At 37.6% G+C, this 16,663-nt stretch overlaps 1 protein-coding gene across 1 annotated transcript in view; it reads right to left on the reverse strand.

Moving 5' to 3' along the window:
- Positions 1 to 266: 266 nt before the first annotated feature.
- Positions 267 to 16,663, reverse strand: part of LOC116960240 (transcription initiation factor TFIID subunit 4-like) — a 148,933-nt gene continuing 132,536 nt past the window's right edge. Inside the window, exon 15 of the mRNA XM_042797413.1 lies at positions 267 to 2,742. Within this exon, the coding sequence (XP_042653347.1) occupies positions 2,575 to 2,742 (168 nt within the window). The 3' untranslated portion in view covers positions 267 to 2,574. The remainder of the gene's footprint in view (positions 2,743 to 16,663) is intronic.

Consider the following 16,663-nt stretch of genomic DNA (forward strand, 5'->3'; position numbering starts at 1 on the left):
CAGCTCCAGTACTTAGGGCAGCTCACTAAGGTGGCATCGTAAAGGGTTCCAGGCTGCGCCAGCCGAGTTAAATGTGAACTTGAGATGGAAAGTTTGAGCCATGACATCACAACATTGACTGCAAAATAGCACTAAGGCAAGGAAGACATGTGGAAACAATCAGTTTGTTAGAAGAAATATGCCTTTAAAAAAAAAAAATAAAAGTTAAGCTATGACATGTTCTTTTAGTTAGTAACTTCAGGTCACTTATTTAAAGTTTATTACAGTTTCATTTATATCTTTTTTACTTATTTCCCTATATTTTTAGGCAGCAATATCAGCAAAGACTGATTTGAATTTTTACTTCTGGCCTTAAACCATAGCAACATAACTTAATTAAGAACATTGCTCAGCATCGCTAAAACAGGTTTTAAAATACCATAGAAACTCCAGGAGAGCTGTGGTGTGCAGCCAGCAAATGTTTTTATTATGAAGGCCAACAGGTAAATGTAGCCCAATTTGATGGAACAGGATTGTTCTGACTCTCTGTTGCTGAGCACTGAAACTGTGGCTTGAAGAACAGGAGTCTTCGCTAGCACTTTCTGTACAGCCCTGGTACACCACTGCGCTCCCACGTCTCGGACAGAAAGCGAGAATGTTATGTTGTGCTTACTGGACTAATCGCTTTTGAGAAAGCAACTGTTGAGTGCATTCATTCACTGTATTAATAGCATCGAGGTCTGTTGACAATTTTATTAGATGTTTGACAAAGGATAAGAATCAGCACAACAAAACATTGAAGTATTTGGTTTTAATATTTCTTTGTGGGTATTCTGTTAATATTTTAATGCAAAATGTTTCTGAACAGTGCTTAAGAACTACAAGACAATGTGAAATTCATGTTTGATAAATTAATACTGTATGTCACTCAATGTGTTACTTTAGTAAATTGTTTTATTTCTTTACAAAATAAGTACAAATAAGGGAGTATGTTTTCACACAAATTGGGGGTATTTACGAGTATGTACAGAAATCATCAAAATAACGTAATTCTAATAAACACAAGGCCTTTATAAACAATATGTACAAATTATCAATACATTTAAAACATAATTTTACACTTCCTGGCCTTAAATACCTTATGAATAATCTTTTGGCTAAATAGCAGCAGTATAAATTTTCTTCTGCTTTTCATAAACCTTAAAAAATAATTAAAACTTTTGTTTTTAAAACTATTGGACAAATAGTTCTATTTGTGCTTTCGCTATGGTTTCCCATCAAAAAAAAATATTGCCTCAAAAAAGTGGCAAGCATAACATAGTAAAAATTTAAAAGATAAATAAGCAAACGTCTCCCTTCCATGGTTACTGATAATACTGTTATGTTGAAGTACAACAACTTGTGCCCACCTGCCCGCTTAGTATTCCTGTCTGATACCCATTTCAAAGACTCGCACTGACTTCGCTTGGCTTTGGTGTGGGCCCCTTAAATTCCAATTCAGCAAAGCATTTAAAAAGCATTCATCCACCTTTAAGTACTTAAAACTACTCATTATGCTTAAAGTCATGCGCTTGTTCATGAGCCTCCCCGGGTCCAGTCGCCCAAGGCAAAGGCATCGCCAGTCCCACGGCGCTGCCCCAACCGCCCGCGGCACCGGGCTGCTGGGGCTCACCCCGCTCTCGCGACCCCCTACGCATGGAACCGGCCCCCAAAACGTCCTTTACAGTGACTTTAAAAATCCATATAGAATACTCTAAAATCTTTACTGAATAATACTCTCCTTTAAAACCACCATTAAACCATACTCTTTGCAATAAATAAATTAAGATATTTTTTAGAAAATAAAACCCAACTTTGATTCGTGTTACTAACCAGCTGCTACAAATGTGCAAAAGGTTGAAGAGATTTTGAAAACAACTGGAAGTTAGTCAAGGTAACTCAGCTGGGACCCGAACTCACAGATTTCATACACTTAGGATTTGGTTTAGCAAATGGCTCAGGAAATGAGCTGTGCAGTAAAAGTAAAAATCCTAAATATATAAAATTTGTGAGAGTGTGCAGTGGCTATTCTCTTAACTGTGCAAAAAACTGCAATTAGAACTACTTTGAAACAACAACAGGTATCACCATGGTTAGTCAGTGGAAACAGTGCTAGTAAAACTATAAAAAGAAAACCAGCACTGTAAGTGAACATACAGGCTAACACCATGGTTAGGTCCCAGCCCTGTGAACCCGTCCCCGTCCTCCTGGCCACGAGATGGTTCAGGTGAGCCACTGCAGCCGTGTCCGCTGGCGTAACTTCAACGCCATCTACTTCAGCCTTATCTAAAATGGCCAAATGGAGCAAGACTTTGATGTTGGTTGTATCTGTGGATTTAACATTTTAAAACCTTTTGCACATTTTTTTGTGTGTTTTTTGTAATTTTTTTTTTTTTTTTTTTTTTACATAAAGGGAATTTATTGCATGTGTCTGACAATTTTACAAAACAAAATTACTGGAACACTGACTTTGAAAAAAATAGAAGGCACATTAAAATGACAACTTTTCAATGCAAGTTGAACTTCTGTATGGAGAAATCAGTACAATTCTTGGCTTTATTTAAGCAGAGCTCGATAGAGCAGGAGAGAATGGCTCGTTTCTCTTTCCTGTTCCATGTAGAAGATGAAGTCCCTGAGGTTTACGCGAGTTATTTTCTGTCGTGCATACTGCCTGGATGAAGGAGTGCCCAAGCCAGCCTGACTTCCACCAGACATACCGAGGCCCTATAAAGAAAACACGATAAAGTCAAAAGTCCTGTAACAGTAAAGGGTTTCCTTGTACTCTCAGGTTTACAACTACTAACTGCTGGGTGATTTTAAACATCTTAAATTGATAACTACAAGCCTAATTCTGAAAGTACTACAGGAGATATTTATTTTTTTTCCTGTTATTCTGAGCCTCACCAAGTTAACCTGAGTAAAGAAACTCAAGTCAAAACACCCTTGAGGCTAGACCTTGTTCATTTACAACTCGGGACAAATACGTCTGACTAATTCTCCTGCTACAGTCATGTTAACCATAGACGTATCTGACTAATTTAATTTCAGAAGCCTTTTAAGGACAAAGCTATTTGCAGCAGATAGAGCTATCTTTAGTGTATGAAATATGTGCACCATCCTGCTCCACATCCTGGGTCTGGGTCTGGAAAAAGCTGTGGTGTATCCGGATGTTGCTATTGCAATAACCTCCGCAGCTGAGAGTCCCACGGGGACCCCAATTCTCTCCTCTGGGTGTACTGGAGAGAAAGGCTCAGGTGGGAAGATACTGAACAATCCTGCTCAAGTACACAACCAACACTCAGCTGAGAGATGGAAAAATTAAATAGAAAAATCAGAGACTCAGATATTGTGTGATAATAAAGACAAACATTAGTATACTATTTTCCAAAGCTATGTTAATTTTTTTTGTTTAAATTGGTTCAAAGGTGCTGAATTACTGAATACCTCATCCTGTCTTTCTGTGCAGAGAGAAAATTCACAAACTGGGCTTGAGAACACTGTGATCAATAGAAATTGAAGGGACGTAATTACAGAATCTTTGCAGTCTTGTTGAGTTTAAAACTGAAACCTGATACATGCACACATACAATTTTTTTTTCATCCTTAGGAGACCACTGTTTTTATTAATTCCAATTTATTTCTGGCAAAACAAACTGTTCTAACTCAGAAAAACAGCTTTTAATCTCTAAAAAGACACATTATTTTTAAAACCTGTAAGACATCTGGCAAAGTTTTCAATACTTTCAAAATCCCAAATTTACTTACTGCTGTTCTTAATAACCTACATTTCTTTCCCCAGGAAATACTTATTCTAGGAGCTTGATTCTAGCCATTAAAAATACAGTTAAGCATAATTTTACTACTGAAAGACTGTAGAGAAAACATATATGCTATATTGTGAGTAAGACATGGCACTGCTTGCTCTGTTGTTTTTCTCTCTGTGTACCAGCAGGCAGACTACTTGCAGAACTACCATTCAAGTTATTTCTTCTATACCTGATTATTAAATTACAGTAGTGGGGCAAATCCTATTCTCTTGTAACCACAAACACAAAAGGCTTAATGTAGCGAAATGAATGTGGCTAAGCTTGCAGGCAAGAGAGGGAGAAGCCCACAACCTCTGAGTACCCGTGAACATTTCATCTGAGGGATTCTGCTCTCCAGTATGGAGTAGTTTTTGTTAATAGATTAATTGATTTACCACCTAACCTCACTGCTCATAGGAAAAGCATGTGCTGCAGCCACAAGGGTTGCTCATCCATGCTGAAGCCAGACACATCCCCAGTGCACAATCCACTTATTTAGCAGCACTCTGAATTCAGCTTTTACACCAAAATGTTTTGCATTCCTAAAGGAAAGAACATCACTTAAACTCATGCTCCTTATCTTCCACAGGTCTGGAAGGACAGCCTACCTTAAGCTGCCTCTCACCTGCACTCTGACCATGCATCCACTTTGCCAGGGCTGTTGCCGCTGTTCCCAGCTCTCCAAGAAACCACCATATATATGTTTATTTTAAATCAAGCTGACTCAAAAGTATTTTTCTTTCTTCTCCCTTCCCCACACGGTGCACCTCTCCCCTCTGCCCCAACTAACACTTCAGATTCATCCTGACTACAGTTCCCAAACAGTAAAAAACACACTTGTAAGAAATGTGGCCACCTCAAACTCATTAAAACATACTGTCCACAGCATACCAGACTAGAACCATCCTGCACACACTTACCAAGTATGAATAGAAAAGCTACTTATTTTTTTAGATTTTTCTTCATATAAAATAATTTCTTGGATCAGTTCAGGTACATTTGCAGCAAATAACTGCTTTCTATTTGGACAGAGTAGCTGGAATTAAGATGTGGTACATCATATTAATTTATCACTTGAGATATAGAACTTTTATGTAGGAAGAGCATACATACTTACTGCAACATCATAACATGACATTAAGCTGTGCACACTCATAACCGCAATTGTGAACAAATCACTTACCTGATAACATTCTGTAATTGATTCACAAGGTGGAAAAAAATTGTAAGAATGATTTTAGAAAAGTATAGCAGCATACCTGTAAACTGACAGAACTGTAATTTGTATCTGTCAATATGATTTCTAATTTAAGACCAATTTGTTTGGTACTGTATTGTACTCAAAATTATTCTGCAGATGCTATATAAAAAATCTAGATTACTAAATGCCACAATTTTTTAATTATATACATGAATGGATGTATAGTTAAAATTAATTACCAAGAATAGTGAAATTGAAGTAATGCAGATTTTTCTCAAGAAAAATCGCATCTTTTATCAGCACTACAGACTTTTCATTAACCCAAACAAGCCCTGTGTTGTCTGTATCTATGGCAACTAATAAGAGTTACCAAGATAAAAGCTCTAATAAAAAAAAAAAGGTTGTAAACTGTTTACATCCTTTATTTCCTGGCCTGCCACACCCACACTATTACCAAATCACACCCACTCAAATATACATCAGTACTAGTTTTTGTATCAGTGAACTTCTATAATTTAAGGGAAATTTAAGATGCTCCAGACCAGAAAAACCCATTTAATTTATATATGAGCTCTTTCTGCCTCTTCATTTTGAGATTGCTTACCTACATGAGTTATAGTGACTTCTTATCCCTTTCCATCTTGTCTTCTCCTTTTCCCCACCGCCTCTTCTCCCTTGCTGCTTCAATCCTACTTCCTTGTAACACACCAAAGTGACTGGTGATTGCCTTGAACTTGGCAGCTGCAAATCCCCCAAGACGCCAAGGAAGACAGCAGAGAGCAAACAAATTATTTTGTGCTCCACCTGCTCCTTGCGGAGCTTCAGAGAGGTGGGCTACAACGGGGCTTTCCTGAGAGCCCCTCATGACTCCTGCTCCCAGCCTGGGACTGAAGAGAAAATCAGTTCACGGAAAATCAAATGCAGGAATTTGCAAAAAAACCCACAGTGCTGTGTTCTCTGTTAACCTGTAATCCAAGACCCACTGAAACAGTTCAGAGTCCATCTACTTTAATGGGCTTTAACGTACTTCAGATACGCACAGCTGATGTATATATAGCTTACAGTATTTTAAATAACAGTGTTGGACTGTCAAGCTTAATTCAACTGTTGGAAGCTACCTAGCTTGAAATTATGGTTTAGGAAAAACTACAGTAATTATTGGTTCAGTATGCACATTTTGAAGCAATTTTGAATTTATGTCAGATGTGACACAAGATTTGGGCCACCCATCTCAGCCTGTTTGCTATTTTCATGATGGTCCTCTATGAAAAAACTTATGCTGTTGAAAAACTGGAATAAAAGTGGTTCAAAATGAAATACTGACCAAAGACTTGGAAGATCACTAGGTAAATATACAACAATCTTCCAAAGAAACCTGCTCTCACCCTCGTGATAGGGCAAAAACTATAACAAATGATCCTGTGCACAGAAAAGCTAATGAAGCCTCATTTCTGTCAGATGTGTCCCATTTCTCTGGTACTACTTACCACAGTAAACCCGGCTCCTCTACAGAGCATTCACCACCTCTTGCCTTCCCCAGAAATATTCGCAGTTCGCTGTGCTACCCTCCCCCTACCACAAACACTCCCCACCTTCCAAACCTTCACCTTTTTCAAAACAGCCTCTGAACTACCCCGTGGTTGGCTCTTCTCCCATCCTCACTTACCAGCCAGGCAAGCATCGTCCCAGGGGGTGGGTGACCCACCAGGCTGCATGTGCTTATCAGCCACCCCGTAGACAAGTGGCTCCCAAGCCAAACTGACCCCCAAGCTTGTGGAGCTCATACTGACACCTTTTCCTTGCTGGCAAGACCGTCATGTCTCTCTTTCCTGTATCCCAGCCAACAGTTCACATGGAAGTTGTAGGGATGTAAATTCTCAAGTTCCTTCCTACCTCAGTCCCACTTCTGCTGCCCCCCCAATCAGATTTGATCAGTATTTCTCAAGTGGTCTAAAGGATACTGGCAAAGAGGACTGAGAGAGACAGACACACCTCTTCTGAAATTTTCATGGACAAACTCCCTTACTGCTCAGAAAGTAAAAGTGTCTTTGTGCATTAAATTACAATAATTACAGCAGCAGGTGTATGAAAATTAAATCGAGGCACCCTCAGAAGTGTGCTGTTCCTTGCTCGAGATAGAAGTGCTTTCACATAAGAAAGCACAAGTAATACAAAATCTACACTTATTTTTATAAAAATGATTTCTACTGTTGAACAATTAAATTAATTTTTTCACAAATCTGTCTATCTTCAGCTTTGAAATACAGAACAATATTCTTGTCAGGAAACACGAAGATAAGGGCAAATAGAAGATTGCATTTAATATTTTATCCATCCTTCCTTCACCAGAAAACAATTCAGTCCTGACATTTCTCCTTTGAACACAGTCTTGAACTGCGGCTATTGCTTCTCCGTGACCCAGACAGACAAGCCAATAATGATAAAAGATCTGCTGGTTTTCTTCCCAGGATACATGGCACATCCTTGTGGCAGACTTCAACTTCAAGCCCAAGTCTAAAAGTGGGAATCATACTGTAACAATTCAAAGCCAACTCTGTGGAGTAAAAAACTTATCAGGAATTTTGTCTCTCCAACCTCCACGTGCTGCAGAGGAGTAGGAAGATAAGGTATGCATTAGTCTGCTCTTATGAATAAGAGGTCTTGGATCATAAGAAATATTCTGTTCTGCAGCAGTGATGTTTACTTGCATAAAGTGCCATTAGATCTTTGGCTGAGAGGCACTTTGTACATGAAAAACAGGTATAATATTATGTATGATTAGCTGTCCTACGTAATTTAAGGTTTAATTCAGCACCTACTGAGGCTAATAGTAATGATTTCACTGAATTAAATGAGAGCCAAAACATCCTTAAATCAGTATTCCCCTGAAGTACAGAAAAGTAAGTAATAACTGTTTGTCAGCACCTCAAAGATTAACAATACTGTATGAAATATAATTATATCTACAAAAAGATTGTGCATCTTCATACGCACAATATGGTGGCTTTACAAGTGTCTTCAGATGGATTCATCACCAAAAGCTATCATTTAGGCCTTCAGATCAGCAACATTTACAGGGAGGATTAGATACCATTATTTCTTCGGAAGCTAGTTATTTTCATTTGCAAACATTTTTATCCTGTACTATTTTAGTGCAACTAAAGTCCTACAGACTCCATTTTGGCACGCGTTTGCTTGCTACACCCTCTTGGATGCAAATGCATCTCATTTCCCCTGGGCACATAAACACACACCTCGCCCTGCAGACAAACATCAGAAAAACTGATTTGCACAAGTATTTACAAGTACTTCAAATACCAACACAATTGCAACATTTCAAAGACAGCATGCAGTAATTTTTATATTAAGAAATAATAAGAGGAAGGTAAATCATAGTAAGACATGGATACAGTGAAAATTTTTTCTTTAGATGTGATCACTTTAGTTTATAATTACATTATATTATTTCAACCCAAATAAATGGACTGCCATTACAAGAAGAATGCTTTATATGTACCTGCTCGTTGCCTTTAGTACGTTAAGCTAAGTCACATATGCAAGTACTATTAAAATTGAAAACCTGCTTTGAGAAACAGCATCACACCAAAAACTTCAGGCTGAAGAGAACTCAGCATCTATTACCAACCTGACCACCTATTCCTTCCTTTAAGAGAGCATTCACCTGCCAAATGGAGTGATAGCACAGGCAAAAAGCAGGTTTTCTGTGAGAAACAACTTGGGAAGAAGAAAAGTCTGCCCCAGTGGAAATAAATAATCCAGATGACGTGTAAAGCAACTATGGGCTATGACATTTTCCTGCTCAAGGGAGATGGGTATTCAACTGCCCAGCCCTCAACATGCCATCCTCAGGAAGAAGCCAGGCCGCAACTAATTTTAACTTCTTAATCAATTTATCCATCCATATCTCTGAATAATCACTGCATTAATGTGAGAAAAAAAAAAAACCTCGAGTTTTTCCTGCAGAGATCCAGCCCTGCATTCTGCAAGACTTTTAACCTTTCAAAGATCTTTCTGAATCCCTCACTCCTCACTTGGTATGTGATAAAAATGGATGCCTTGTATCCTCTGACTTCTTGCAACACACTATTTGCTCGGTGGTGCAGGCTCCAGGTCTTCTCATTTACTTTGTTCATGGACCTGCTCTTCACTGCAGCTATAGATCTTGCCAACATCTTTATCCACAAACATCTCATACCTACCACAATTCACTGCCTTACTTGGACTTAAAAGCAATGACAATTTTACCAGATTAAGTGCTCTAAGTTTGGGCTGCATTCTTGCCGTGGTAATTATAAGTGGAATATTCTATTTATCCTGTTTCCATCATACACATGTATTTTCATTTTGCTTGGAATGTTTCTCCTCCCATGCTTTCCAAATGTTTAATCAAGTGCTGCTCCCTTTGAAATATTAATCCTGCCAAATTTTTGTATTGTTATTTTTCAAGCATTGTGGTGCTTTTCCCTTCTCATCTTTCAATATTAGCATGGGGGGGTTTGGGTTTGTTGTTTGGGATTTGGTTTTTTATTTTCGGTTGTTTTTTTTTGTTGGTTTGGGGGTTTTTTGGGTTTTTTTTTTTTTTTTTTAGAAAGGACTTGCCCATCCTACTCCAGCCCAATCATGCTGTACATCCCAACATTCTCTCTCATTGGGAGTCAAGAAATGTCAAACCAACTCTGGGAGAAATGCTACAGCCCAACTTGCAGGATTCATATTTGCCTTGAATCATATTTAATTCCCATCTGAATTTCCTCTTGTGATAATCCTTGATATTAGTTCAAAACTATCTCAGTTTTACATAGTGGGTGGCCCTTTCTTTTCTAACCTGTATGAATGTGACTTTCATTTAATCAGAAACTTAAAATAATTAAAATATTCTAGACATTCATCAATCTCTAGACACATATAACTGTAAAATTTAATTGTTTAAATATCTAATTAAAATATCCACAATTGATATCCAGTAAAGGTTGCTTTATTTGGTCTACCTCTTACTGAAGACATGCTGAGCAGAACAACTGTAGGGGACTGGGTAGCTGTGGGGGACTAGATTCATTCATAGCTGGTTTTGATGAAAAAATCAGCACTAAGTTCATTGTGACACTTCATGTGCTAGTGATAACGCACCTATTTAAGGTGAGACAGATATCATACAGCTGTTTCATATATTGCCAGTCCTCCCGTGGGAGGGGGGAAGACTGCGAGACAGGAAAGTATCTAAATCTTAACACTTGTGAAAAAAAGAAAATCTTACAAATGCAGAATCTAAACACAAAATCATTTTCTCAGCTCTTGAGAGCATGAATTGCCCTCATTCATCTCAAATGACTTTCAGTTCATAAGACTAATTATGATGTATAACACCCAGACTTTAAAATAATTATATTTGCAACTGTTGGCCATCTTGCTCACTCGAGCAATTGTGCAAGTGCCAATCAAGTGACTTTATGCACCATTTGCCAAACAAAGGGCAAAAATAGCCACAGATCTACCAGTTCTTGGCATGTTTTATTCTTGTGTAAAAGTTGCTCACAGATTAGTTACCATCTACAAACAGTGGTATAAACTTTTCCCTATTATTACCAGAGGCACCTCTGTGGATTGAGGGTAGTATATGGCCCTAATTCATACACCAAACCCATTAAATAAAACAAAACAAAGCAGGCAATGCGGTTATCTCTGGATTGAGTGGCAATAAAATTAAGCCCTAAATGTTAATACCTTCAGCTTGCAGGATAAACACATTGTCAGAACACAGTCCAGTGTACAGGGAATAAGAAGCTAACATTTGTAAATAAAATGTGGAAGACAGCTAACACTCTATTACTGCAAATATCATGGAATATAATTAAGGCCTGGTGCATTTCAGACATTATGGATAGATGATAGAGTTCAGCAGGGAGAAGTTGATGAATCATTTAGCTAGTCATTTCTTGATTTCTTCTTAACATTCCTGTTTCGTACAGTTAAGTCTCACTTGACTCTTTTTAAGTTAGTGAGTTTGTTTTTTCAGATAATATTCAGAAAACTTAAATCAGATTGGTTGGTACAAATAACTCTTGGAAGAATGGCTCCAAAAAGGAAGCAAGGTGGGTTGTCTTTCCTACAGACCTAAGTAAGCTTATAGGAGCCTCCATTCAATATGTTCTTTCGTTTCCCCTCCCACATTACAGAGCCAGTCCCTCGCACGCCCTGTCACCATGTGCTGTTATCACACTGCACTTTCTCAAGCCCTTTCCTGAGTCCTTTGTCTCCCTCTCTCTTCCACACCAGGATCACTTCTCCAGGACTCAAAGCAGTTATACTTCGTGACATGCATGTCTCCACCACTCCTCATTGCTGTCCTCCAGATCACAACCTAATCTGCTGTCAAACTTCAAACTGCTTCACCATACAAACCTCCACTGCCTTAAAAAACAAAACAAAACCAACATAAAAAAAAAAAAAACACAAAAAAACCCCACCAACCCAAACAAAAAACCCACCTCTGCTTCATACTGCCCTCTAACCTCTTAACACCAATCCAGGTTTTTCCCTTCTCTCTATTATCAGACAACGTAAAACAGCCAAGCCTCGAGTAAAAAGCAGATCAGTTTAACTTATAAACACCATACTGACAATTTAAACTTTGCTCTAACATTTTAAAAATCCTGTAATCCCCTCTTAGTTCATGAATTCCCAAATCCTTACCTTCCTCCAACTCATCTCACCACAAAGCAAAGAACCAACTTTTTAAAGACACATTCAACACAGCCAACAGAGACTAAACCTTGAATTTCAAACTAAGCCGTTTGAAACAAAATGACATTTACTTGTTTTTTTGTAAAGTTAACCCTTTCACACTCTTACAATTATCCCAGATCCACCTCTTCTTATAAAGTGGGATTAAATGCATCACAAAAACTTTCAAGCAGATCCTTTAACCAACTGTATCTTGCTGCAACAAAGTGATTAAGTAATTCATGTCAATATCTAAAAAAAACCCCAAACAACAGTCTTAAGTCTACAAATGATCATGGAGGAGACATGGTGATGTATGAAAACATTTTTTTTCAGATTTTAAAGCTCTAACTTTAGTTATCTCTAACTTCTTTTCTATTCTGATAAGCTTGGATACTACTCAGACTACCTCAAGAAAAGAAAAATTAACAAGTAAATATCACAACTATCACCACCTTTCCTTTATTAGAAAGAGACCCAATATATATATAGTTATCACTTATTTAAAATCAATTAAAAATAAGATAGCCAGAATCAAAAGTTCCATTACAAACAACTCTAATTAAAACACATATTATAATAGGAAATAAGTCTAAGACAGACACAAAAATCACCTAATACCATAAATCATCCGATACTTATTGTATAGGTATTACAAAAAAGTACCAACAGTTGAAAATGGTCCATGTCTGAACTGACAAGTGTCTCATAACTAATTACTCCCAAAATAAAATAATCATTAATATTATATAAAAAGAGGGTTGCAACTGCAGAAGAAAAAACTTTCCCAAAGTACTAGCCAAAACCCGAGGCTCATGATGGGATTTTTTTTGCCAAAGTTAAACAAAAGGCAGTGGAGTATAATATATTCACCATCTTTGGAAGGGAGCTGGCACAACCAATCATCAGCAACGTGAGAACTTGAACAGATGATGGAAGAGGGCAACCGAGCAGACATATGCCAACGTACACATGCACACCTACTGAAGAGGATTACTACATTAATTAGAGAGGCAAGTGAAAAAACAACGTGGAATCCAGAATGTGCTCAATAGTATGGAACGATGCTACTGGCCTATTTTCACCATTGGCAATAAGAGAGGAGGAACAGCTAGCTCTAGTAGGAACGAGTGCATTATGATACAACACAACATGAGCATTATAAAACGCGAGATGAATCTCAAGCCCAGAGGCTCTTTAGCACCACTCCAAATCACAACTCTCTGCCTTCATTTTTCTTCTTTGCTACCATTCCACTTCTTCTCCCAGTACTTCTTACTTGATTAACCCTTTTTTCTCTTTCTTGTCTTCTACCTTCCTATTTTCATGGTATCAAATCAGACTCTTTAAAAAGCATCTGAGTAATAACAGCAGAGATTATAGATGAGGAGTCAGATTTCCTGAAGTACTCTAATCCAGTGAAGCTCCAGTTGTTTCCACTGAGAAATTTATCGCTTCGTTGGCACCTTAATAAGATAGCATGCTCTTTTGAAAATCTGGCCCCTGATTAAAAGTTACAAAGGTCATAAATTGCAACCTGTTTTTAATGGTTTGAATTAAAGTGCTTTAAATTTGTTTTTTCTTTAAATACTTTCCCTAGAAATTCAAGTATAATGAGCCTGAAACAGACTTCCTGAAATACAAGCTTCATTTCAGCTTTTTTGGAATTAGAAAAGACACAGTTGCATGCTACACCTAATTTTTTTTTATCTCTTTCTGGAATAGTGAGTTCTGTTGTGCAGTTTAATCAATTACAGCTTTCTCATTAACCTGGCCTAAAATTATGAAATCAGTTTTTCAAGAGCTTTTTTGGTCTTTCTAAAAACCTGCATTAGGATCATTGATCTCTCCACATAGTACATATAATGTGCTACCTGAACGTGTACAGCAGTAACATATGGTATAGTAGGTTATAACTATTTTACCATCTGTTCTATCTGAACTCTAACCTTGATAATCCCATATCAGCTTTTCCCACTAACTGCTGCAGTTCTTAGAGCTAGGCTTCTACTTACCCTTTTAAAATTAAATTGCAGCAAAATGCATGGCCGGATTATATGCTGTTCTTCTGAAGCCTTCACTGTTCCCCAGGTGACTTAATTTGGTCAGGGTCTTAAACAATTAATGCCTTCAAAGCTACAGGCTTTTTTTTTTTTTTTCCTTTTTTTTTTTTCCCCAGTTAGTAACAAATCAGTAACCAGAACATTCTCCTTTCTGAAAAATATTGCTCAAAATCCCACCATATTCTTTACGTACTCATTTATAAAGTATTTCGTTTCTATTATGCTTCTATTTAGAAAAGTGCATCACCTTCAGTGGAACTACAGTGCACTCAATAGTTTCCAAGGGCAAACTTCAGGTTTCTAGCAACGTTCCCCACAGTGCTTGACTCAGTCTGTCTAACCAACTCACACTACGAAGCAGACTGGGTCTAATTTGGCTTTCAGACAAACAGCAACATTACTGTAACACCTTACCATCTTCCTACTCTGTGTACCCATAAAAACTAAACAGTGACATTATATTGAGAAATAAAATGTTAATTTTATGGCAATAAACATAAGTTCTCCACAAAGTTCGAAAACAGGACAGATTCTGTAAATCAAGGAGGGGACATCTGAAACTTTTATTATTATTGTTATTGGCGCTTTTTTATTGTTTTTGTGTTTTGTTGGAGTGGGGGTTTTGGGTTTGTGTCTTTTTTCAGTTTGGTTTGTTTTTATTTTAAAGACTTGCATCCCATGTCATCAAGTTCTATTTCATATAGATGTCAGAGTTTTAAAGTCTAAGATTTAGTTCTAGGGATTGCCAGAACAGCTCATCTGGTAGACTGCTTTCAAATTTAAAGTCTGCCTTGTTTACAAAACCTCAAAGAATAGCTACACAGTAATTGAAATCCATGAAAGACTTTGGTATGATTTATACATACCAATACAAAACTACTACATACACACAGACATATGGAAAACATAACTATATCTTTAATAAATACTAATGACAGCCACAAGAACATATGCACCTCTAGTTTTTATTATATGTAAATAAAGCATTAGCACTTGACAGTACTAGTTCTTATGGATGGTGAAATTCAGGAAAGAATCAAACATGGTTATCAGCAATTACTATTTTACAATACCTAGATTCAACTCAAAATATTAAATCATAACAGCTCAGTAAACTTCTCTGACTCATTATCAACTGAACCAGACTGTAATGTGTACACAATGAAAACTACATTTGGGAAAAAATACCTTTGTAAAATGATTCAACTTTTAAAATTAGTATAAATCTCTTCTCATTAAAAGTATTCATATCTTTTCCATTTTGAAATTCCGTATCATTTCTACAGACATGTTTCCCTTCTGATTTCTGTTTAGTATCTGAACAAGAGGAAATTTGATTTTTTGAATGTGTGAAGAAATCAGTTCATGAGACATAATTTTGCATTTTCACACATGAGTAGTTTAAATATGTTATTCAATGTTATCTTGAGGCACAAACATAAGGCATGTAGGTTAGAGAAGTCAAAACTACATACTAGTCTGCTACCTCAAATGTCTTTCAAAGTACGCAACTGAAGGATATCATGGAAGCTATCATATAATTGAAGAATACTGAATTTAGTTGTAATCAGGGTACTATTACACAAATAGCATACAGTGACTATACAAATACACAGTCCCTGAACATACATATCTAAATCCATACATGTTTTCCAACTACACAAAAGCATCTATAGTTTGTAGCTCTACTTGGGGGAAGAAAGGAATACTTATTTTCTTTTGGAATTTATGCTAACACAGCCTCTTCCTTCCCTATGCAAGCAAGAGAAATAAAAGCTTTAATATGGATAACAAATAGAGTTACACTTCACTTTTCCTCTCCAAATGCATCAGGACATTAGCTTCTTCCCTCCCCCTAATTCTCTTTTCCATTCAAATATTTCCACTTCTGCATAAAAATGACTTCTGTTATGCAGTTTCGAAGACTTTCCTAGGTTGGCACCCCAGGAGCATAATCCCGATTCACAAAACAAAAACATCTGATTACCCCAGCTGCATAATTCATTGGCCCATAAATAAAAGTTGGCCAACCCATGATCTTATCTGACGGACCATGGGGAGCACGTGTGGGAATCTCGCTGTGGGAGAAACCCCGGTCAGGGCTGACGCAGCTGCTGGGCTTTGCACTGGAGGTCAAGCTCTCGCTCCGCCGGGACGTCTCAGTGTCGCCAGGAGCGAGGGCAAAGGAGAGGATGCCGTCCTGCGACCTGGGACCTGCACACTTGCAGGCAGTTAGTCCCATCTTGGGTCACCCAGTCTGTTTGCAGGTGAATCATTTAACGAGAGGTTTCTATCCGAGCTGTGATCCCCCACAGCCTCACACACTGCAGTGAGCCACACACTTTGTGATTAACTCAACTGCAGTAGTAATGAGCATAAGAAAATACTTGGGTTGGCAATACTGTAAGTATATACTATGGGTTTGCTTCAAACGCATTGAGAGACAAAACTGTAATTTGAAAATCAGACATTGTTCAGATGACAAAAATGAAACACACTTATTGAGTATTCCTTACTTTGCATCTATTTTTCCTACAACACCGATGAAAAGCTATGTACATTTACACTATTCTGGCAAACATCCCAACAGAAACACAAAACTTCTAGACAGTGTCTACAGAGACTTTCTGCAGGTCCTTTTATTACTGCTTGTTTTAATTTACCCGAGCTGCTCTTAAGTTCCATCTAACCTTTGAAAAGCAGCATCCTGTTTGCTTTCATGATCTGCAATTCACGAAATAACAAACAAAGATGAGACCTGGGCCACTCTTTGTGCCAGCTAGCAAACATCTTACAGTCTCACATGAATTTCAAATGGAAAGAAATAATTTTTA

This window comes from Tyto alba, unplaced genomic scaffold (assembly GCF_018691265.1).
Source record: "Tyto alba isolate M040663 unplaced genomic scaffold, T.alba_DEE_v4.0 Super-Scaffold_26, whole genome shotgun sequence".
Taxonomy (NCBI): Eukaryota; Metazoa; Chordata; class Aves; order Strigiformes; family Tytonidae; genus Tyto; species Tyto alba.